The sequence below is a fragment of the Podarcis liolepis genome (genome assembly GCF_965112155.1).
Source record: "Podarcis liolepis genome assembly, chromosome: 15".
Taxonomy (NCBI): Eukaryota; Metazoa; Chordata; class Lepidosauria; order Squamata; family Lacertidae; genus Podarcis; species Podarcis liolepis.
This window is the reverse complement of record NC_139566.1, coordinates 5,185,759-5,210,007: the sequence shown is the minus strand read 5'-3', so window position 1 is coordinate 5,210,007 and position 24,249 is coordinate 5,185,759. Positions and strand designations below refer to the sequence as shown.

Below are 24,249 nucleotides of genomic sequence, written 5' to 3'. Positions count from 1 at the left end.
ACCGACACGATAGATACCGGCGTATTACCAGTGTAATAAATGCAACGCGATACAACGCAGCCAATAAATGTATTCATATTCACATGACTCCTGTAAAATTAGCAAAGATACATCATAACTGTGATAATTTATGTTGGAAATGTAAAGAAAAGGAAGGAACATTTTATCATATGTGGTGGACCTGCCCCAAGGTGAAAGACTTCTGGGAAAAGATATATAACGAATTGAAAAAAATGTTGAAATATACATTTATAAAGAAACCAGAGGCCTTTCTTCTTGGAATAACAGGTTTGGAATTGCGAAAGAAAGATGTTAAATTATTTTTGTATGATGTAACTGCGGCTCGTATTTTGTTAGCTAAAAAGTGGAAAAACCCAAGAATTACTAACAATAGAAGAATGACAGATGAAGATGGATTTTTCAGAGCTAGCCAACCTAAGCGGAAGAGTCCACGACCAGAAGGAGTATCAGGAAGATCAAATTGAATGATTACTTAGTTAAATATGTTAAATTAAACTAACTGAAAACAGCTTGCAGATACTTAATTGGCTTAGGATTTTATTTAAGTTAAGTGATGAATTAACATGTTTAATTTCATAATGTGAAGATCTAAGGATGTGAATGTTAAATTTTACAAGAACTGTGATTTGGAAAACCGTTAAAAGGACATGCAATGAAATTCAACCAAGAGGAAGCAAGGAAGTCACTTAACAATGTTAATAAGTGCAATTTTTAATGAGGTTACGATTTATGTTTGTTTTATGTGTTTGTTTGTTTATAATGTTGTGAAAACCAATAAAAACTGTTTTTTGGGGAAAATGTATTCGTATTCATAACGCTAAATGCGCAGCTGCCATTTAACTCTGACCATAATCGATATCAGCTCCCCTCCTCCCTTCCCCGCCCTTCGCGGGGAAAGCTCCGCCTTGCCCCGAGTACGCCTGCGCGCTGGAGAGGAGACGGCGAGCGAGCGAGAGAAGCGCGCTCGAGGCGGGCGGACAGCGCGCGCACGTACGCTACGCACGCACGCACGCGCCGAGATACGCTCCCTCCCTCGCGCTCCCTCGCTCTCGTCCCCCCTCCCCCCTTCCCGAGCGGCGTTGCTTGTGCGACCGAAGGGGAGGGAAGATGGCGGCCGGCGGCAGTGGCGGCGGCAAGGCCTCCTCCTCGTCGTCGTCGTCGTCCTCCTCTTCTTCGTCGTCGTCCTCCGCCGCTGCGGCGGGCGGCGGGGGCGGGCCGGCCTCGTCGTCGTCGTCGTCCGGCCCTCTGGAGGCGTCCCTGGACAGGAAGCTTCAGGGGGTGACCAACACCATGGAGTCCATCCAGGGCCTGTCGTCGTGGTGCCTGGAGAACAAGCGGCACCACAGCACCATCGTCCACCACTGGATCAAGTGGATGCGCAGATGTGAGTGCGCGGCGGGGAGGGGCTCACCTGCGGGCCTCGGGGGGGGGCAGGGAAATGGGTGGTGGCAAAGGTGGGATACCTGGCGGCGCCTCCTCCGTCACCTTTCAACAAAGCCTCGGCCGAAATCTCCCGCCCGCCCGGGTATACGCGTCAATTATTTTATTTTATTTTATTTTTACACACACATATATTTGTATTTTGGTGTTTTAAACAGGATTTCCAAATAGCTGCTTTCCAAAAACAAAAAGTTCTTTTTGCATGCGGTTGTCTTGAGCTGGCGTTTCTGTTATGCGCCGCTTTTCTGTGTGGCATGTGGATAACGCAAGGGGTGTGGGATATACCTGGCATCGCCGCCACCGCCTCCCGCGTTCTTCTTCTTTCAAGGAGCCTTGTAGTAATAATAATAGAAAAAGGTCTTCCTCCCACTTGGTATCGCTCCCGGATCTGAATTGGTTTTTTTACATGTGCTGTTTGAAAAGGTTTGCCGCTGCTGTTGTTTTAAGTTGCTTTTGTACGCAGTTGTTGCCAAGGGCTTTTAGAAATGTAACTGTTTTTTATATGCTGTCTGTCTGTCTCCTCTCGGCCACCTTCCTTTTTCAAGGAGCCTTCTAAAATCTTTGCCTCACTTGGTGTCTGTCTCGGATCTGAATTTTTTAGTGTAGGCGCTGTTGTTTTGAACTTTACCTGTTGTTTCTATAAATGTAACTGTCATATATGGCATAATTTAAAGGAAATTGCTCCAAGATGCTTCCTGGGAAGCAGTTCATAAATAAAATTATTAATAATGATACCTGTGTGTAGATTTGCTTGGTGTTTTATGCAGGGTGCGATGTTACTATGATGGTGAAGATTTTACTTGGCTTTAAAAATCATATGCATTATTAATATTTTTGTGATGATGACCATTAATGTTATTATGTTGAGGGTACTGATCCTGTGTCTCTCTGCGTGGATTTTAGTTGGTAGTTTGTAATTGTTGATATTACAATAATTATTCATAGTGCTGTCATATCTATGTAGATTAGCAGTTTATAGAGGGTGCATTATTATTACTGTGATTATATTTCTCTGGTGGTAGCACTGATGATGCGTACAGTATTTCTGTGTAGATTTCATTTGGAAGTCTATCCAAAGTGCATAATTAAGGTTGCTATGATTATGATAATTGATGCTACAGCAGAGGCACCATCTCAGTACAACATGTAGGTTTACTTAACAGTTTATAATGGATGCATTATTAGTAGTATTCCTGTGATTATTATGGTGGTGCTGCTGGTGTGTATATCTTAGTTGGCAGATTTTAGTTTATAGTTTAGTTTATAGTGTGCATTATTTCTTTAGCTGAAAGACAAGGATTTGTTTAGACAAGTGGCAAATGCTTCCTCCCTGCTTCCCTCAGGGTAAGGTAGTCTTTCAGAAGTCCCTGCTTTGGCATTGTATTAACAGTACTATGATAAGCTACGTTGTGGTGGTTGATGATGATGTTATGCGCAAAATCACTTTGTAGATATTATTATTATTATTATTAATAATAATACCCCGCCCATCTGGCTGGGCTTCCCCAGCCACTCCAAAAGAATATTAAAATACTGTCATACATCAAACATTAAAAGCTTCCCTAAAGAGGGCTGCCTTCAGATGTCTTCTAAAAGTCTGGTAGTTGTTGTTCTCTTTGACATCTGGTGGGAGGGTGTTCCACAGGGCGGGCGCCACCACCGAGAAGGCCCTCTGCCTGGTTCCCTGTAACTTGGCTTCTTGCAGTGAGGGAACCACCAGAAGGCCCTCGGAGCTGGACCTCAGTGTCCGGGCTGAATGATGGGGGTGGAGACGCTCCTTCAGGTATACTGGACCGAGGCCATTTAGGGCTTTAAAGGTCAGCACCAACACTTTGACTTGTGCTTGGAAACGTACTTTTCATTTTATGCAGGGTGCATTATTACTATTACAGTGGCAGTAATGATGACTGTGGTGGCAATGATTATGGCAGTGTGTACAAGATATGCATAGTTTACTTGGCAATTCATGTAGTTTCTTAATTTTGCTGTGGTGCTTGTGCGTACACAATATGTGTGAATTTGACGCAGCATATTATATAGGGTGCACTGTTACTGATACTCCTACGCTGATGATGAGATCAAATGCACTATATGCTTTCACTATGTGTGTGTATAATCCATCAATCAGTCTCCTTTATTGGCATAGAAAAAGTTCATCATATACATGGATCTGAACACTTACCCAGAGTTTGGAATGAGGCACAGTGGTGTCTTCATCACATATGGTTTATTTACACATATATACCACCTCAGGCTACGATGGAGGGGTTCACAGCATTAGCACCCCAAGAAGGGCCTTGCTTCCCCCATAGCTGCAGGCTAGGGTGCCTGCAGAAATCAGGCGTGACTCTTTCCCTGCATTTCAAGCCTGCAGCTTTTCCTGCAGCTTCTAGCTCCCATCACTCAACTCTCAACTCCAGCCTTCTGAGGGAGGGAAGCCCACCCATTTGCCTTCTGGTAGAGCATCTGCTATGCATTCAGAAAGTCTCAGGTTCAATCGCCGACATCTCCAGGTAGGGCTAGGAATGGTTCCTGCCTGACACTCTGAAGAGCCACTTCAAGTCAGTCTAGAACAACATTGTGCTAGATCAGGCATGTCCAAACTCCATTTTGGGGGCCTAATCCTAAAAAACCTCAACAACTTCAATCCTAAAAAAAGATCCAACAACTTTGGTGGGCCAAAGCTTTGGTTGGCCCCCACGGCCCTTCACTTCATCAAATCTGGCCCTCTTTGAAAAAAGTTTGGACACCACTGTGCTAGATGGACCAAAGGTCTCGCTCAGGATAAGTCTGCTTCCTCTGTTGCCCCTAGATATGGAATTATAGAAAATCACATCTATGTGGATGCAGATCTCACTTGGTGACTACTGTATATCTTCTGCATCTACAGATGAAGGGTGGTGTACAAATTTAGTATAACAGGTTTAGTATAACACTTTAACAGGTCTTTATGATAAGAATTACTATGATGGTGATTCTTGCTGTTGATGCAACCATTTGAGATTGGTGCAGTGTACACACTTAAATGTTTATGCAGAGTGAATTTTCCTTGGTGCTCCTTGCAAGGGTCCCTGAAGGTGGGCTGAATATGAAGGGATTGCAAAGTGGTGGTGAGACCCTCTGCTTTATGGTCGGCAAGGCAGCAAGAGGACAGTGGAGGGTTAACTTCCTCTACAGGGGAGGAGAACAAGGCGCTGTCCTCCTTGGAGGAAAGGAGTGATAAAAATGCAATAAATAAATGGATAAAATAACACAAACTTTGTCATTCCCCACTTCCCCTTCAAAGTGTTCAGAGGCAAATATGTAACTTCTGCCTTGCAGCAATTCGTTTTAGTGGGCTAAGAATGGGGGCTCTGGGGCAGTGCAAAGGGGTCTGCAATCTGTACAAAGGTGATTGGTGTAAGGGTGATGTTTAAGGCTGCTATCCTGCACCTGTGTTACTTGGAATTAAGTTCAGTTGAACCCAGCGGGGCTTGCTTCTGAGAGAGGGTCTGTGGTATGGCAAGCAGGCTGATCAATGCATCTGAAGAAGCCAAAGGATTCTGCTTGTATTATCTCGGTGACCCATGCAATAACTTTGTAAAGAGGGCCAAAATTTGCGGGGGTGGGGTGAGTTCCCACACAAAGTGAGGTGGGCTTAGTTTATTAGCACCCATACACTACATTTCAATAGTATAGAAGCGCTTTGCATACATTAGGTCAAAAGGATGGGTTGGTCTGCCTTGGAGCAGTAATACTTTTCAGATGTTTGAAGTGATGGTGTGTATTCTGTACAAAGCTGCGGTAAGGAACACTTAAATAATGGATTCCAATCCTTTTGATGAAGATTTGGGAAGGAGGGTGCTGAGGCTGAGTGAGTAGTGGCTTGGTTAGGGCCACCCAGCAACTTGGTGGGTTGCATGAGGTTTGAATCTTGAACCTGCTTGGTTGTCCTGAATATTCCCTAAGATAGCAGGCAGCTCGGGGTAATTAGAGAAAGTGCCACATTCTCCTATTGTTAGCCCTTATATGTGTCATATTACCCCTGTAATGTAGGCTAAGTTGCAAGAACTGGGCTGTTGTGGTTGCTCAGTGAACTTCCTGCCTGAGTGAGAATCCAGCACCTTAGATTTTATTGCTTTGGGAAATGGAAAACATTGGGGGTGGTTCTGAATGAGAGCACGGCATTCAAGCTGTTGACTTCAGGTACAGAATGAGATAAGTAGAATGGATGTGGGTGACTTTTTAACAATACTTCTAGATGACAAAAAACTCTTATGATTTTTATCTGTCGTGAATTGCCTGGAGTGTCGCTGAACAGCAGGGTGCTAAATCTGCTTTTGAAAGCCAGCAAACCTTCCTTTGCTGCTGCTGCTGCTTTCAAAAGCAAGTTTGACTGTCCTGTGTTCTCTCCTCAAGTGCATAGCTAAATCTGAAGATTGGACGGTGTACAGGGATTCAACAGGCTGGCCAGTAAATAAACCTTCCCCCTCCACTTGAATATTTGCAATTAGCGAGCTGAAGGGGATGCGAGTAGCCTTGCAAAGAAGTCTATGAAAGTTGCTAGGCTTGTGGATGCCTTATTAGTCACTGTTGCCTTATTAAAAAAAAGAACAATCTTGTAAATCTTCCCAGCTTGCCTCAAGGCAGTCAATTCCAACCGCAAGTTGCTGGGCAAGTGACAATTGACAAGCCTGTATTAATGTTTGTAAATGTACGGAGTTGTGTGTGTGTGTGTGTGTGTGTGTGTGTGTGTGTGTGTCCTTCTTAGCCACCTCACTTCCACCTCTCTCCTAACATACTGGATCGTGAGCCCTGTCCTGTCCGTATTTAAGTAGAGATGAAGAGCCTATGGCCTTCCAGGTGTTGTTGGACTCCCATCTCCCTGGTCATCCCTGACCACTGGACATGCTAGGTGGGGCCAGTGGGAACTTAGGAAGCTGCATGCAACTGGGTTACACACTGGCCCATCTGCCTCAGTATTGTCCACACTGGCAGCAGTTCCCCAGGCTTTCAGGCAGGAACCTCTCCTAGTCCTACTTGGAGACACCTGCCATCAGGGCAGGGACCTTCTCACTCAAAGCAGATTCTGTACCACTGAGCTACGGTCCTTCCCAATAAGTGCAACATCTGGAGCGCCTTAGGTTTGACCTGCCGGCTGGTACTCAACATGGTTGCCCTTTCCAAGAAGTAGCAGGATTGCCGTGATATCTCAACCACTTTGAATTTCCTTTCTGTGAGCAAACTGTTTCAGTTTGCCCTCTTGGATAATGCTTGAGGCACAGGGAAGCTTGAAATGTATGTTGCATTTTCAAGCAAGACTACTCACTACAGTACTCTGTGTATTTGGCTGGGGCCTGGGGTGTATCTGAATCTGTCTGATCACAGAATTTTAGAATTGTAGAGCTGGAAGGGATCCCGGGGGTCATCTCGTCCAACCCCCTGCAATGAAATAAAGGTTGCCCTTATAGGAATCGAACCTGCAACTAGTGATGTGAGGTGAGAATATTTTCTGGAGAATATTCTCTGCTAGAAAATTCTCCAGAGAATATTCTCCACAAACTGTAAATTCTTGGTTAGTGGCAGGCTTAGTGATTAGTGAGTCATTCATGTTGAATTTTCAATTTCAAGTTTAGTGCAAAAAAAAATCAAAGAATGTGAATTCACTGCATAGCCCCATTGAATAAAAGTATCTGTACAGTTTTTGGTTGCCGTCTGAGCAAGTTTACCCATGAATAAACATGTATGTTAACTAATCATATAATTTTCAATGCGTTAAAATGAATATACTCCTATTTTAAATGAAAATTCTCTAATACCTGTATATTAATCAAGAATTTTCTCCAAAAGATTATTCTCGAGAATTTAACATCGCTACCTGAAACATTGGCGTTTTATCAGCACCATGTTCTAACCAACTAAGCTAACTGCTTCCTTCTGTTCTGTACCTGCAGCTGAGCTGAAACCTGTTGCTGTGGGGCAAAATATTGCCTAAGCTGTAATTGCAGCAAGATAAACCCCAAAAGTGAGCAACTATATTGGTGCAGTCAGTGCTGTATTCTAAAGGAGTGTATTAGACAGTTTCACTTGGCTTGCTTCCTAGCGATGAAGGGAAGGAAATAAGCCAAGGCAGTAAGATTTTACTGGAACAACTTCTGCCAGTTTTAGGAATATGCAAATCTGAGTTACAAGTCAAGAGTGCTTCGCTAGCCGTGAATGCACTTGGTAGTGTTGAATGTTGGCTGCTTAGGGATGTTCTCATACATCTCTTTTGCAAGGATCAGCTTCTGAACTTGCAGCAGATCACATACTTATTTTTCTTTTCTTTTTGTGAAATGTAGACTCCTGCTTGCTCCCCTCATAGTCTGGAGGTGCATGGTGGGTTATCTGAGAATCCCTGAGCCAGTCCTTCACAATAATTTTGGTTCATTCACGCTATCTTTCCAGACCTTGTGACAACGGCGTTTGTGGGACTATTTCATAGGCGGTCTCTTTGAGAGTCCTGATTGTCTATGTATTATGTGAACTCTTTCCATTAATTAGAAACTGCAACTTTAGGAGTTGCGGTGGGATACGGAAAAGGCAGTTGGGTGTAACAAAAGTCTTAAAAAGAAAAATGAAGTTTGCTTATCAAAATCCTAATGAATTGCAAAATAGCTGTTCTTGGGAGTTTTGTGATCTTTAAAATGAGATGTTTCTAAAGAGCACATTCAGTGAAAAGGTTTCTGGTGTGCACACAGTGGCTGAATTCACACATAAAACTGAGCCATAGTTTGTTCAAGAAGCCACGAGTTGTCTTTTTAGATGAGCAAACAAGCCACACAGCTTATTTCTCCAAAACTGGTTCGTTTTTCTCCTCTTGTGCCTTTGAAGCTTGGCGAGCATCTGTGACAGGAGGCAAACAAACCATGGCTAAGCTGGGCTCAGAACGAAGCCATACGGTTTGCAAGCCAGCCACACACGATGGCTTCACGCCATGGTTTGTTGCCACAAAACAAACCATGGTTGGTCTGCCAGGTTGTTCAGAAGTTTCAACCAACCACCATTTGGCTGTAGCTGAGTGTTAGAGCATCTGCTTTGCTTGCAGAAAGTCCTAGGTTCAGTCCCTGGCATCTCCAGGCAGAACTGGGAGAGATCCCTGCTTGAAGCCCCGAAGAGCCGCTGCCAGTCAGTGTAGGCAGTACTGAGCTAGGTGGACCCCAGTCAGTGTTCAAAACTCCCATTGTTCTAGGTGCATTTTGCAGCAGGAAATTTCATTAGCGTGAGAAGTTTCTGAGCTCTGGGTGCAGTACCGCACCTAAGATTTCAGGTTAAAACTGCAGAGTGGAAGGAAAGGAGGACCTTTTTCTATCTCTACACTTCCAGTTACTCTCTGAAGACTGGGGAAGGGACCCTCTTAAGAATATTAGGGGGTAGGCAGGGGAGGACTAGACCATGTGAAAAATGAACATGAATTTTAGCTGCAGTTCATTCATTTTCAGCTTTGTATTCTTGCTATAAAAAAGCGCACCTGGACATTCTGTTGTGCCCATAACCTAGGTTTAAGGTGCCATTTAGCTCTTAGCTTTCTTATCTCAGTTTCTAACACTGACCACAGTGGGCTTGAGTCAGTTTAAGGCAGCTTCCGGTGTTCGTAAACAAACCATGGCTTGCTGATTCTATCTGAGCATGGACAGAGAGTTTGGTCTCGGACAGCCTTCCCCAGCAGCCCTGGTTTCTCCCAGAGATTGTGGGGTTCAAACTCCCACCAGCCCCAGCCAATACAGCCCATGGTCAGCGATCATGGGAGTTGTAATCCAACAACATACTTTACAAAGACTGATCTGGGGGCAGGCGTAGCCTTTTATAGAATTGTAGAATTGCAGAGGTGGAAGGGACCAATCTTCTGCAATGTAGGAATCTCGACATTATGGTTCTCATACGTGCTGCTTGCATGCAAATCCCACACTTAAGGATCGGGTCTTATTAGCAGCACCTCCTGAAGATGGAGGCTCCACCATTGCCTGTACTTCTCTGGGTTCTTCTGTGGACTCAGCCTTGAGCAGATTCTTTTACACACTCCTGCAAACACCTGGCTTGATTTCTAGGTGATTTTTTAAAAAGAGTCATTATCGTTTGTCAGAGACCTCGGGAACTCCTGGGACCTGGTTGCTGACGCACAAATTGTACGCATGAACTTAGTGGAAACATGGAAGCACCTGCTTGTGCCAGACGGTGTGTGATGTTTCAGCTCATCCTACCTCAATGCCAGCAATACTATACCTCTCACACCGGAGGAACACCCTGATCCCAAGCATTGTTTTTCAGAAATCTCATTCATTTTCATTGAACACCTGCTTCAAGAAGCTTAGAATTGGAGGACACCGAAGTTGCCCTTCTCTGGTTTCTTTTGTACCTCGGAAGAGAGGAGGGGTAGCAGAATGGTAGAGTAATCTATGGGCTGGTTCTTTCTTCCCTTGCAGAATTGCCCACTGCTGCAAAGCTGCTTTAGAAACTTCTGGGTCTGGTTGTAAATATTGACTTGAGTGTCACAGGGGAAAAGGGAACCCGCCTGTAGAAAGGATATTTGAATAATGTTTGTTTCTGTTCTCCAAGCCAAGAGACAACTCTGTCTGTCTGTCTATTTAATTTATATCCCACCATTTCCCCAGTGGAGCTCGTGGTGGCTCACGTGGTTCTTTAGATGAGTTGAGGGTGAATGAAGTCTTGCTCGCCTTCAGAGTCAGGGATTTTTTTATACGTGGAAGGAAATAAATGGATTGACTGCTATTTCCAAACTGGAAAAGACACAAGGAGACAGTGTATGTAAAAAATTGGACAAGCTTCTTGTTCGCATGGCTGTATGTAACAAAGCCTTCAGGTTTAGCCAAGTGACTCATCAATTGGAATGGAAAAGTTGCTACTGTTGAAATTTGTGACCAGTCAAGGGACAACAAACCGGGTAGCTAGTTCTGAGCTGTATGTGTGAACAATTAAATGTGGAGGCCCAAAAAGAAAAAAAGGGATGTTCTGATTTCTCTCCTATTCCTCTTCCTCTTCCTCTCTTTTTCATTTCTGATAGACTTTTTCATTTTTTCTGATAGAATAATAAGGGTAAACCCCTTGTAATCAATGGCCTTATGCTCAGAGGACAGTTGGCTTAGTTGGATGTCAGTAGAAAATTTGGGAAACACCTGGAGGGGGGAGTCTATGACAACAAAATGATAACTATTTTGGGATGGTGAGCGAAACAGTTTCTAAAGCAAGGTTCTATTCAAAATGTGTAGTGTAGAGGTTCTTAAGTAAGATCTCCATTTTTATTTTTTAAAATTCCAACTACATTTACTCAGAATAGACACCTTGAAATTAATGGACCTAAGTTAGTCATGCCCATTAATAGCTGGTTGCAATCCTTAATCTATAGGCAGCTTTTCTGGCTTGCTGTTCTCAAGGGGGCTCCCAGCATGTTAGCAGCAACACCTGTAATAATTAAATAATAAAATCACCATATTAAAACATAGCATATCTAAAAATCATTAAAACAACGGATAAAAACAGTAGCAGGCTAAATAAATTTATAAAAACAGCCTGCTAATACCTTAGCAGCTGCTAAAGGCTTGTCTTCTACAATTTGAAGATGATACAGTTACATTCCCTCCAGCCACTGGGTAGCACTACACTTTGTGACTCTCTTATCTAGTGCATCTTCCTAAATTAACTCCTGGCTTTGCTGATATTGCCATGTTCTTCTTTGCTTCAATTCTCTACCTGCCCGAGAGCTTGTGTATTTTGTTTAACAGCGTATGACCAAAGTAGGTCGCAAGCCAGACGTTTCTTTTCTGAGAGATGGGGAGCAGCCATTGCTTCTTTATCCTAGAATCCCAGGTGTGCAACCTGATATCTCAACACCTGGGAGGGACTCAGCCTGCAAATCTCCATCTCAGAATGGAGTCTACATACAGGCTGACCTCACCATACAACAGCCCGCCTAACCTTTCCTTTTAAAAAAGAAATCCTCATCCAGTCATGTCCTACCTTGTGTAACGTTATTTGATGAAGAGTTCTGCAGCGCTCAAAAGCTTGCCACACCTTTGTGCCTTCTTTGTGCCTAATAAAGGTATTGCCTAACTCTGGACTTTGGAGTTTGCCAGCTTTTTGGTGCTTGATGTTTGTTGAATGGGAGGTAATTAATACCTTGAAGATGTTTCTTAAGCAGTCTGTGAAGGTTGGAAGTTAGCAGGAGGCTAGATGTGCCTCTGAGCCAGAGCGGAGCTCAAATTTTGAGTGGGAGAGCAGAGAAAAATATTTTGGGGATGTGATATAGCCAGCAAGAAAGATAGTGCTGCATTCTTCAGCCAATGAAGGAGCAGCATTTGGAACTGATGCTATTCATTTATCACTTACTTTGCATTCTTGTACAGCGCATTTTGTCAAAATGACCTCTATGTGGTTTACATTAAAGCAAAATGTAGAGTAAGAATCACAAAAATGGCAAAAGTATGCAGTTAAAAACCAACAATCAGTATAAAATGCAGAGGCTGTGTGATTTAGACATTTGCAACTTCCATACATCTTGAAGCTGGGGTGGGAGTGAGGAACAATTTTGCCCACAAGGATTTTGGAAGATGATAGAAATAAATCAGATCTAAGCTTTACTGTTTTTCTAAGAACACCAGATCCTCTCTTTTTGATGCATTTCTGGTCCTGCATATTATTCATTTGGGTCCCTGTGTTTCTCCCTGCTTAGGACCGGGGCACCAGACAGTGTCGCTAACAGATGTTCTCTTTTGCTTTGACAAGATGGGAAAAGCTTGGTTTGTTTGCCTTGAGGGGCTTAACTCTCCCAGTGGCCGCTGTTCACACATCAGAATAAGCCAATGGCACTGGTCTTGTGGAACATCAGGGGCCCACATGGCCCAGTTGCCCCCACAAGCAGGAGGAATAAGCTAGCAGTCACAGTTAAGTTGGCTTCCGAACAATTCATGAACTGGGGTCTTGGCTTGTTCTTCTCTAACAAGCCAGGATCCCCAGCCAGCCTTAAACCAAGGTTTGTTTGTCACTTTTGAATCTCAGTGTACTTCTTGCACTGGTAAAGAGAGAAGTGGGAGCGATTGGTCAATGTTAATGACAGTGGTGTAGATTTTCTGGAAAATACTTGGTTTGCAACAGAAAATGTCCTATTGCCCATCTAATTTAGCATGTTAATTTTGCTTTGTAATTAGGAAATAAAGCTAGAAACTTTGAAACAGCCAAGCTCGCCTAATAATTGTGTTTGCAGTTGGCACCTGTGCGTACTTACTATCAAACTTCAGAAATGGGAAGTTTTTCTGTGGAGGGAAAAACTTGGCTTTGTAGAAATTTCTGCCCCGCATTACTTGGGAACAGGGCTGCTGCTAATTCCCCAGAAGCCAAGAGCACGCAGTTCTGGCTTATTATCATGACATGTGAATACAGTCAGTACCTACAAAGCTCTGCTTACATGGTTCAGCCAGGATAAGAGCTGGCAGCAGTGGGGAGCAGGCATGAGAATTGAACCAAGGAGGTCCCCTCCCCTTTTTAAGCAGCCATAGCATTGAATTGGTGATACCCTGAAACATTACAGCTTTATCAAAAAGCCACTGGATCACTTTCCCTCTGGGCTGCTTAACCACAGCAGCACACTTGCCGGTCTTTGACTGGCTGCATCAATTATGGCCCTAAAGGTGCAGTGAGCAGCCACGAATTCGTTACAAGAAAGTTTCACCTTTGAAGGTCTGTCTCATGCGCTGCTCCTTTCCCGTTCCGCGCACAAATTGCATTTCCCAAGGCCCTGTGTTTTATGGCAAGAGGTTTCAAGTGCTCTCTTCACAAGGCCTCCCAGCCCCACGGCAAGGATCAAGTGGCTTGTGTTTGTGCTGAGAGCCTCCCTCCACACCCACACATGCGCTGCACAGCTGTTTCATATCTCCAAATGTGTAAAATCACCGCTGGGTTGCTACGTCTTCCTCATCCCAGGCACAGGGGAGGAGACGATGGGTTGGGGAGATCCTAGGAAATATCCAGAGATTCTTATAATTACTCCACTCCTCTGTTTATTCCCATTGGAACAAAGGTGAGGAAATGAAGTGGTCTTGTTCCCCTGAGCAATTTTATTGTGACTCCTGGGGAGGGACTGGAAGGCAGAACTGCTTCTGAATATTAGTTGCTGAAAACTAGAGGAGGGGAGAGGGCTGTTGAGCTCGGGTCCACTGGAGAGTGAGATCCTGAACGCCTCTTCTCATATTTCTGGCTTCACCTGCTGAAAAGCAAGGCTCCATCCTTGATTCGGGGCTGGCTGTGTGGGGCGGGCACATTCCTTCTCGGGCTCCTCGCACAGCTGCCACTTGAATCCCAGATGGGTTAATTCATCCTGCAGTTGTGCCAAAGGACCTGGGCAGGGAGGGTCTCCTTCTGCTAAGCCAGGACCACAGAGTAGACCCCCTAGAGCAGTGTTTCCCAACCACTGTTCCACGGCACACTAGTGTGCCGCGAGATGTTGCCTGGTGTGCCGTGGGAAAAATTAAAAAGATTTTTTTTTTTTTGTAAAAGTCAAATTAGGTCCTAATCTATCCCTCGAGCGCCCCTTGTCCGTTATTATGCGTGTTCCCGCCCACTCCCCGCCCTCCCTTGCTTCTCTCTCTCTCTCTGTGGCGCTCTCCGCCGCTTCCTGCTGGGCATGCGCAGCTCGCCTCGCGCTTCCGTTCCGGCCCCTCCTTCCCCCGACTACCCCGCCGCTCCGTTCCTTTCTCTTTCTCGTGTGTCAGAGAGCGGCGGGGCGAGCGTGGCGGTTCCCTCAGGGCTGACGGAGGGCTCGAGGAGGAGGAGGCAGGACGTGGAGGCGGAGAAAGCGGCGGCGGCCACCCCCCACCTCCAGCTCCAGGCCCGTGTAGAAAGCTGAGGGGGAGAGATAGATAGAGGTGGGCGGCGGCAGCGGCGGCGATGACCACGACCAACCGCCACAGTAGTTGTAGCGGCGGCGGCGGCGAGCAGGGACTCCCGCTCTCTCTCCGTCGTGTCTCTCTCTCTCTCTCCCGGGCCCGTCCGTTGAGTCTCCCGCGCGCCTCGGCTACAAGATGAGCATCGAGATCCCGCCGGGTCTGACTGAGCTGCTGCAGGGCTACACGGTGGAGGTGCTGCGGCACCGGCCGCCGGACCTGCTGGCCTTCGCCGCCGAGTACGTCACCAAGCCGCGCTCTCCTTCCTGCCTCGCTTTGCTGCCTCCTCCCCCCACCCCCAAAGCTTGGAGGTTCCCCGGCGCCGACCCGCAGGTTTGACCCCCTTCTCACACCTGTTCGCGCTCCTTGCACGGAATGGGGCGGATGGGGAGGAACGGGGCTCGCCGCTGCCTCCACTCGCCCTCCCCCCCTCCGCTGGCGGCCCCGCGATTCTTGGCTTTTTGGCGGTTGGCACAGAAGGAAGGCAAGGGGGAGGGGGAAAAATGAAACTTACACTTTCATGCGTCCCTCCCGGCGTGACGCTGCGCGCTGACGTCACGGGGCTGTAATGGTGGTGTGCCTCGAGATTTTTTTCATGAAACAAGTGTGCCTTTGCCCAAAAAAGGTTGGGAAACACTGCCCTAGAGTGTGTTTGGCCACCAGCAAGTGGGATGTGTGGGGTTTGGTTGGTGTGTGAACCTGGTGCTTGCTGGAGGCCAAAGAAAAGCTTTCTTTCCAGCTTTAGGAGCTGAGAAAAGCGGAAGGGACGGAAGGAGGGTGTAGATGGCTGGAAGGAGTAGCAAGAGGCCATCTTGACTGTCTCAGTGCAAACCGGCCGCCCACCATGAACCACCATTGGCAAGATTGGCAGCAGATACGTTCTTTGCTTATGATAATATTTTATTCTTTTGTTAATTATGATGTTTTAAATGTGCAGTTTATAGTTGACTTCCTTTGCTAATGTTTTCTTTTGAAATGTTTAAGATATTTATTTATTTATTTATTTGGGTTAGCTATGCTACATTAAATGTGCATTCTGCCGTTGACCTCTTTTTTGCAATGTTTTATTTTGAAATCTTTAGGATAATAGTTAGTTTCCTGTTAAGAATGTATACTTTACTTGTTGATTTTCTGCAGCAATGTTCCATTCTGAATTGTTTTATTTGATGTTTTAATGTGTTTTAAACCGCTCTGAGATTATAATTTTTCTGTTGGAAGATACAAAGCGGTATAGAAACGAAATGACTAACAACAGCAGGGGTGGGAGGGGGAGAGCTAAAAGGCGGCAGGGCTGGAAAAACCATTTCAGATTCAGAGGGGCCAGTGCTGAGCATTTCAGGAGCTAGTCCTACACTACTGTGGATGCTGGAGGAGCATCACAACTCAGCCCCTCACCCTGGCATATTCTACTGGCTACGATAGAATGCTTCTTTCAAGGCTGATTTTAGCAGGTGGAGGGGAGGAGCCCTGTGGGTGCTGGAAGGGGGCTGTGGAAGGCACATGTATGGGCGCCATGTGGCTGCCCCCCATCCTAGGCAGTTCTTTTGCTGCTGCTTGGATACCAGTTGTCTGGGGTCTTTCCCGCTCCCCCAGAGGGGCAGCTTTTAGAACTAGTGTGGCCAGACCTGCCCCTTGTGGGTGGGTGGGTGGGTGGGTGGGTGAATGAATGAACGAATCTTTATTTGCATCAGCCGTTGGCCATAGCGATAAAACAATACGTTATACGAAGAATAGAAATAAAAAGTCAATTATGTAAAATACCTTTTAGGGTTTTGAAGCCTTGTGGCTGGTTGTTGAGTACACACAGATGGCAGTATATCTGAAAGCCCTTGCCCCCACCCAGAAAGAGAGGGAACTTTACTCTCCTCTGATTTTGCTGCTCCATTCAAGACTTTGAGCTGGGGAGGGTGCTTGGTGCATCTTGTTTTCTCGAGGGAACAAATACTGGGTGAGAGTTTTGAAAGAGGTGGAATCTTGGTCAGACCTTGTGCTGTTTCTGTATAGCAAAGGGAGAGAAGTATTAGGAGGTGGGATGGGGGGGGGGGAAGGAAACCTTTTCTGAAGGAAAAGGAGGCCTCCTGCCTTGAGCGCAGCCTTGCATTGACTGTTTTTCAATGTCTCCTCTGATCTTTTTTCTTCCTTTCTTTTTTGGTATTGGACAATTTCTTTAATGAGCACGATCAAAAGCATTTTTTAAAGCAAAGGCTTTGCAGTCCTGTGTACAGGTACTAAGCAGTATTTCAAGTGGCATATTATTATTATTATTATTATTATTATTATTATTATTATTATTATTATATATTTCATAACATTTATACACAGCTTGATACTAAAAAACCTCAAAGCGGTTTACAACAAACAAAACATTAAAATCAAAAGTAAAGAGTGTATGAATAAACATGCATGGGATTGTGCTATTTGGGGAGGGAATACTTTGCCATATGTTTCTAGACTCCCAGCAGTTGTGGCCAGGGGTCAGGGATGATGGGCTTGGAGTCCACAGTCTGCCTACCTCCAGATTAGGGAAGGGGAAGAATGGAATGATGAAACTTTGCTGTAGGTCTGCTTGTTTCAGGCTGGACATGGAACTGGGCATGAAGTGGCGGGGTGTGGGGGTATATGTGTGTGTCTGTGGGTCGGTGCTAGTAGCAAAGCTGGTGCCTTTATTGTCCAGTGAGGTTCCTGGAGCTGGTGGTAAACCCAAAGGATCAAGGAAGCTGGTGATCTTCACACTCACATAGGAACGTAGGAAGTCAGTCCCTTGGTTCAGCTGGCTCAGTTTTGTCCACACTGGCTGGCAGCAGCTGTCTAGGGTTTCAGGCAGGGGATATTGCCAGCCTTACCTGGAGATGCTGGGGATTGAGCCTGGAACCTTCCACATGCAGGGCATGAATTCTGTACCACTGAGCCATGACCCTTCTCCTGCTTGCCATTGCCAAGGAGCCCTGTTGCATCTTCTTTGTGTATTTTGAGATAGCAAGAAGCATCTTTTAAGTTCCCATGAGACACATGCATGTCTTCTCAGGCTCAGAAGTTACCCTCCGTGAGCTCTGTGTATGCCCAAGAATGTTTCTAGCCCCTTTTTGCTGTCCTTCATAGAAAGAGGAGGAGTAATTCTGGGCAGGCTGCTTTTACCCACCGTTAGTAAAGGTAAAGGGTAAAGGGACCCCTGACCATAAGTCCAGTCATGGCTGATCCTGGGTTTGTGGCGCTCATCTCGCTTTATTGGCCAAGGGAGCTGGCGTACAGCTTCTGGGTCATGTGGCCAGCATGACTAAGCCGCTTCTGGCGAACCAGAGCAGCGCACGGAAGCGCCGTTTACCTTCCCGCCGGAGCGGTACCTATTCATCTACTTGCACTTTGACATGCTTTCGAACTGCTAGGTTGGCAGGAGCAGGGACCGAGCAACAGAAGCTCACCCCGTCACGGTGATTCGAACCGCCGACCTTCTGATCGGCAAGTCCTAGGCTCTGTGGTTTAACCCACCCTTACCCACCGTTACTGATCTTCAAAAAAACCAAAAAACCCTTATAAGCTTCAGAGGAATCCCAGGGTTTGTAAAACACCTGGGGTAAGCTGAGAACAAGAGGTGCTTGTTAACAAGAGTTAGGACTTGCAATCAAATTTTCTACCCTCTTAAAAATGAGCATCTTCCAGTCCCCAAAGTGTGCTTGTCTGCCTAGTAATCTCTGCTTTCTGCGGATACCATGACATTAGGAAGTCTGTTTGGTACAGTGTAGGAATCTGGCCTTTGGAGTAGCACTGAAGGAAATTGAGCTCTCTCCCGTTACGTATCAGGGCAGCCATCATCTCTTACTGTCTTTCTGGCACCTACTGAAGACCTTCATATCCTGACAAGTGATTAAGTCAGGGGAGGATTGTACCTGTCTCTACCTGTCTCTACTTGAATAAATTGTTTGGAAATACACTTTTTCTGTTGATGTTACTGTTAATGACTTTGGAGTGTTTTATGGGGAGCGGTTTATAAATGACAGAAACAATTAAAATAATCATGGGTCTTTGGGTGAGGAACATCTTTGCAAATATTTTCTGCAGAATTAGAACCCTGAAATGTGACAGCACAAACTATTAAAGGCTTTTCTTAGCATAATGGGAGCTACCTATAAAAAACGGCTGATCAAACAGATAGTTCCCTTGAGTCTGTTGGCGCCTCAGCTTGATTTAAATTAGTGACTTGGATTTTTGATTTTTTATTTAAAACCAGTCCCTGTAGAGCCTGTTGACAAAAGTATGTCTCCACTAGCAGATCTCAGTTCAGCCTGCCTTATGTTTGGTTTGAAGAGCAGTTGGCTGTCAGTTCACTGATGAATCAGTGGTAATTGCAGAATATGCCGGTAGGCCAGGCAAAAGAAAATCTGTTGTCTGTTTCTGTCTTTTGTGGAATAAGCATGCCATTTAGTGTTGTAGCTTTTTATAGTTTCCGATGACTTAAAAATAGACTTCAATCTTTGCATATCATGAGCGTTAGAATACGGCTTTACCTTGGGAGTTGGTAGCTAATGCAAATTGGCCGTACTTCCTTCCCTTTTTATATTGCAGGGGTGGGGCACATTTTCAACCCAAGGGAGGCATCCTTTTGAGGGCCAGGGGCCAAGGTGGCTGTCCAAGCCAAATCAGTGTCTTGTGATGCTTGCTGTTACGCAGTAGGTGGGACGTGGGTGGCGCTGTGGTCTAAACCACTGAGTCTCTTGGGCTTGCTGAGATCAGAAGGTTGGTGGTTTGAATCCCCGCAACAGAGTGAGCTCCCGTTGCTCTGTCCAAGCTCCTGCCAACCTAGCAGTTCGAAAGTACGCCAGTGCAAGTAGATAAATAGGTACCACTCCAGCGGGAAGGTAAACAGCGTTTCCATGTGCTCTGGTTTCCGTCACAGTCAGGGTGGATTTGATTTAAATCAAATTGATTTAAATCACTAGTCAGTAAGACTTGATTTACTGGACTTAACTGTCAGGGGTCCTTTACCTTTTTTTAAAGACTTGGTTTAAATAATTTTTTTTACAGAAAGACTTATTCTTGCCTGTATAATCTTAATATTTACTAGCAGATGTAGGTTTCAATTTTGGAATAATAAATTTTCAGAGTAGTTTTTACAGTTATATCAAAAATTGCTAATTGGGTTATACAGTGGTGCCCCGCAAGACGAATGCCTTGCAAGATGAAAAACTCGCTAGACGAAAAGGTTTTTCGGTTTTGCGTTGCTTCGCTAGACGAATTTCCCTATGGGCTTGCTTCGCAAGACGAAAACGTCTTGCGCTTTTTTCTTAAAGCCGCTTGAAGAGGCGCAGTTGCGACGGACCATGCTTCGCAAGACGAAAAACATCGCAAGACAAAAAGACTCACGGAACAAATTATTTTCATCTTGCGAGACACCACTGTACTATTAGAAATACAAGGGGACGCGGGTGGTGCTGTGGGTAAAAGCCTCAGCGCCTAGGGCTTGCCGATCGAAAGGTCAGTGGTTTGAATCCCTGCGGCGGGGTGCGCTCCCGTTGCTCGGTCCCAGCGCCTGCCAACCTAGCAGTTCGAAAGCACCCCCGGGTGAAAGTAGATAAATAGGGACCGCTTACTGGCGGGAAGGTAAATGGCGTTTCCGTGTGCTGCGCTGGCTCGCCAGATGCGGTTTTGTCATGCTGGCCACGTGACCCGGAAGTGTCTCCGGACAGCGCTGGCCCCCGGCCTCTTGAGTGAGATGGGCGCACAACCCTAGAGTCTGTCAAGACTGGCCCGTACGGGCAGGGGTACCTTTACCTTTACCTATTAGAAATACATAGGCAGGTAATTATGAAATTATTGTGTGGTTTAATAAGTTAACTGTTTATATTTGGACAACTTTTCTGCTGTACTTTATTGGAAGGAGAAAAATGAACATTTCCTTAATAACAATTTAAACAATTTATTCAACTAAAGCAATAACATTGTAGCATATGTATCCCTGTTTGTTAACTGATGTGGTTAAACTAAAAAAAAAAAAACCAAAACCTTAGACTGAGTTTTACCACACATGAAAAACCTAAAACATATCCTTATTTCCTGATGAATAGCCTTTGGACTATAATGTAACTTAAATAGAAAAATATTTAGAAAGCTTTTTCCTCCAAAAGCATTTTATTTTAAAAATCTGATTTAATTTTTTTTTAAAAAAAGATTATTTATTTACTTATTTTATTTTTTTAATCATTGATTTTTATCCACCCTGATCACAGTGTTTCATTGCACCAGAAGTGGCTTAGTCCTGCTAGCCACATGATCCGGAAAGCTGTCTGTGGACAAACGCCAGCTCCCTTGGCCTGAAAGTGGAGATGAGCGCCGCAACCCCATAGTCACCTTTGACTGGACTTAACCATCCAGGGGCCCTTTACCTTTTTACCTTTACCTATGCAGTAGGCTACGTACCAGCCTTGAGCAAGCCACAGTTTTCTACATGCACCTACCTCTCCACCCTACCATCCAGACATGTAAGAGGCGTTAATCACAGCTCTGGAGCACTTTGCAGCCAGGACAGCTTGTTCTGTTTTTTAAACCTCACCGATGGCAGGAGTGCTTGCAAGCTAATAAATACTTAATTAGAACAATTAATAGTTTGATGCTGTGCAGGGTGTGCGATGGCATGGGGAAATAGGCAAGATTTCACTGTGCTGTCCTAGTCATTTTGATGAGTGTGAGAGGCTAGATCTCTCACATTTGGAATTTGGACTGGATAGCGCTGTTTCTGTTACACCGCCCTGGGGAGGGACCTCTTTTCAGTCAGGGCTGCATTCGTTCCTGGGCAAGACCAAAGTGGGCAAAGTAGCAGTTGTGACTCCTTAACTTTTGTCCGGTGAGCTAGATTCTGTTCTGTTCTGTCCAGGCAGGCAAGAGGCATTGCCACAGCTCAGGCCTATGTTCCTGCCAGGCAGAGGCACAAGAGAGGGCAGTGGCAGACAGAGGTGTGTCCTGGGAATGGTGCTGAGGACCAGATTGAGAGGTCTGGAGGCTGGAGGTTCCCACCCACACAGTGCTACAGTGAGAAGCTTTGTTCTGTGCTTTTTAGTTCTGTTTGCCGGTGCTTACATTCCTTGTATCATGAGAGAGAGAACAGACTAATTTAAAAAAGCTAAAAGGGGTATGTAACCTTTTATTAGGTTTCAGGTGCTTTACATCTTGACTTTCATCTCCTCCTTACATTACTAACAGTATATGGGCCCAGCAAGGAGCAATTGTTGCTAGTAATAATAATAATAATAATAATAATAATAATAATTTATTTATTCCCCACCCATCTGGCTGGATTTCCCCAGCTACTCTGGGCGGCTTCCAACAAAATATGAAATTACAGTACTGTAGTTTGTCAAACATTAAAAGCTTCCCTAAACAGGGCTGCCTTCAGATGTCTTCTAAAAGTCTGGTAGTTGTTGTTCTCTTTGACATCTGCTGGGAGGGCGTTCCACAGGGCGGGCGCCACCACCGAGAAGGCCCTCTGCCTGATTCCCTGCAACCTCGCTTCTCGCAGTGAGGGAACTGCCAGAAGGCCCTCGGCACTGGACCTCAGTGTCCGGGCAGAACAATGGGGGTGGAGATGCTCCTTCAGGTATACTGGGCTGAGGCCATTTAGGGCTTTAAAGGTCAGCACCAACACTTTGAATTGTGCTCGAAAACATACTGTCTCTCCCCTTTGAGGCAATAAATGAGATCTAGCAAAAGTACCTGCTGAACATAGCCTTGAGTCAGGTTTATGGGTTGCTTCCGGGCAGGGTATACGCAGGAGGAGTGTCTTCCGAGGCTGCCCTGCCCTCTGTCCCCAATGTGATGGGAGCGGATTGGAGCACAGTCTGTTGCACTGCTCGGATCTTCATATCAGCAGTTCAGGGACAAGACTTGCCCATCTGGCTTACAGATTGGGAGCAGAGATCAGAAGGGCTGCAGAATGGACTTGGAGCTGCCCTTGAATGGCCCGACTGCATGGATTGCCGTAGCCCATGTGTGGCTGCCTCATTGAGGAGGGGCCATCGTTCTGCATCAGGGGGTGGGGTTATTGAACTTGGGCCGCATTTGTGGAGTCTGGGAAACCTGATGGCTCCTTCTCTGCTGCAGAGTAGGGCCAGGGGAAAATCTGTGACAGCAGCAGTGGGGTGGATAGGAAAACATCATTCTTCACCTGCCCTCTGCTTTCCGCACACTGTGGCGAATACCCTGTCTGGCTGGGGGAAGATTGCACAGGTTTGCCTCTTGCTTGCCTGGATTCAGAATAGAGAGGGCTGTGTAAATTGTGTGTAGGATAAAATTTACCTATGTTGCTCCGCCCATTTTTGCCCCTGGCCCCGCCCACCACTCACTTGTGGCCCTCAGGCTGAGAAGGTTTTCCTGCTCCTGTTCCAAATGCTTGGACTTCCCAACTGAAGGATCTTAATCAGGCAGAGAAGGGACACTGCCAGTCAGAGTCGACAGCACTGGTCAGCTTGGTCCAAGGCAGCTCCTTGCACATCTCCTTACAAGTCTTGACTCCACCATTCACCCTGGCTTCCTGAGCACTGCTGGTTCTTGATAGTTGCCAAGCTGGTCTTCAGAGAGTGACCCTGCCTCTCTGCAAGGCAGAATCACAAGGATTCATGCAGATGGTGGCATTGTGGTTGTGTGCTGTTCAGGGTGAGAATCTGTTCTGCCACGCTGTGGAAAGGGATGAGCAGAAACACCTTTTTAAATTGCAGGTCACATTTTTTAAATGCTCCCATTTCTGTTGGGCTTTTCAATAGGGAGCCTTTTGACCCAAGTCATGTGCTGTCTGGTGCTGAAGGGAGTTGTAGCCCAAAACATCTGGAGGGCATCAGGTTGGCAAAGGCTGGTCATTAGCATGCTTGCTTTACTAATATTTGGCAAGTGAAGCTTAAAAACTCCAGAACTGCCATGCTTTGCCTAAGATTGCAGTTGCATCCCGCATCCATTCCTTGTCGCTGATGAACTTTACGAAACACATCTTTTTCTGCAGGAAAATTAAGTGTTGCAATAATTTCCACCCCACATTGCCGCCTTATCCCGTGGCTTTACCAAAGGAGCCTTCCTGGCTCATGAGTGGTGACTTGGTGCACCAACTGACCTTCTTCCTCCTTGCTCTTTCCAGCTGCCTTTCCGCATCGGCTGAACCTTTTCTACCTGGCCAATGATGTCATCCAGAACTGCAAAAGGAAAAACGCGATTGTGTTCCGTGACACGTTTGCCGAAGTGCTCCCGGAGGCTGCCGCTTTGGTGAAGTAAGTTGATGGCTTCCCCCTGCCTTTCTCATCCAACACAATAAAAGTCTTTTCGTTTCGCTGCTCGCCAAACTCAAGTTGGTGTGCGGAGGAGGCTGGCTGGATTTCTTTGTTTGCTTTGTGAATGAACAGCAAGGCATGTGTGAAAGCGGGTTCTGTCACAGGGTGCTTCTTAGGAAGCAGAAAGCGCAGTGTGAGGGCAAGACAGTGGCTTCTTCTTTAGGTAGGCTGTGCTTGAGAAACAACACTCCTTGGCACTTTTCAGGGAACAAGACGGAAGGTCTCTGTCCCAAAGATCTTAAAATCTAAAATAATTTTGGGATTTTAGCTCTGAAGCCACAGGCTTTCGTGTTGATATTCAGCTCTGACTGGGACAGATGGGAATTGTAGCCCAAAAACAAACTAGAGGACATCAGGTTGGTGGAAACTGTCCTTAGGGAAAGATATCGGGGGGAGATTTTTGCCTTTTCTCGGCAAACTATGCCTGTTTGCAAGTGTTGCTTGACTGTCTTGATCTAACCCCTGGTTTTACAAGTGCAGCACTGTTTGCCCTTTTGTAAGGACAAGTTGTGCTAACTGAAAGCCAGGGCGTTGCCAGATGAAAAGACACCTTAGTCCACCTGTGAGCTCTGTCA

At 45.7% G+C, this 24,249-nt stretch overlaps 1 protein-coding gene across 4 annotated transcripts in view; it reads left to right on the top strand.

Moving 5' to 3' along the window:
• The first annotated feature begins 974 nt into the window (after positions 1–974).
• Positions 975–24,249, top strand: part of RPRD2 (regulation of nuclear pre-mRNA domain containing 2) — a 38,897-nt gene continuing 15,622 nt past the window's right edge. For 2 of the 4 annotated variants that reach the window (XR_014519565.1, XM_083476930.1), the window contains exons 1-2: positions 1,091–1,405; positions 23,485–23,614. Coding sequence is in view for 3 of the 4 variants with exons in the window: in XM_083476930.1 (XP_083333056.1) it covers positions 1,129–1,405; positions 23,485–23,614 (407 nt within the window). In the remaining variant the exon portion in view is untranslated. Of the gene's footprint in view, positions 1,406–23,484; positions 23,615–24,249 lie in introns of all 4 variants that reach the window. The other 2 variants (XM_083476929.1, XM_083476928.1) reach the window with 2 other exon arrangements.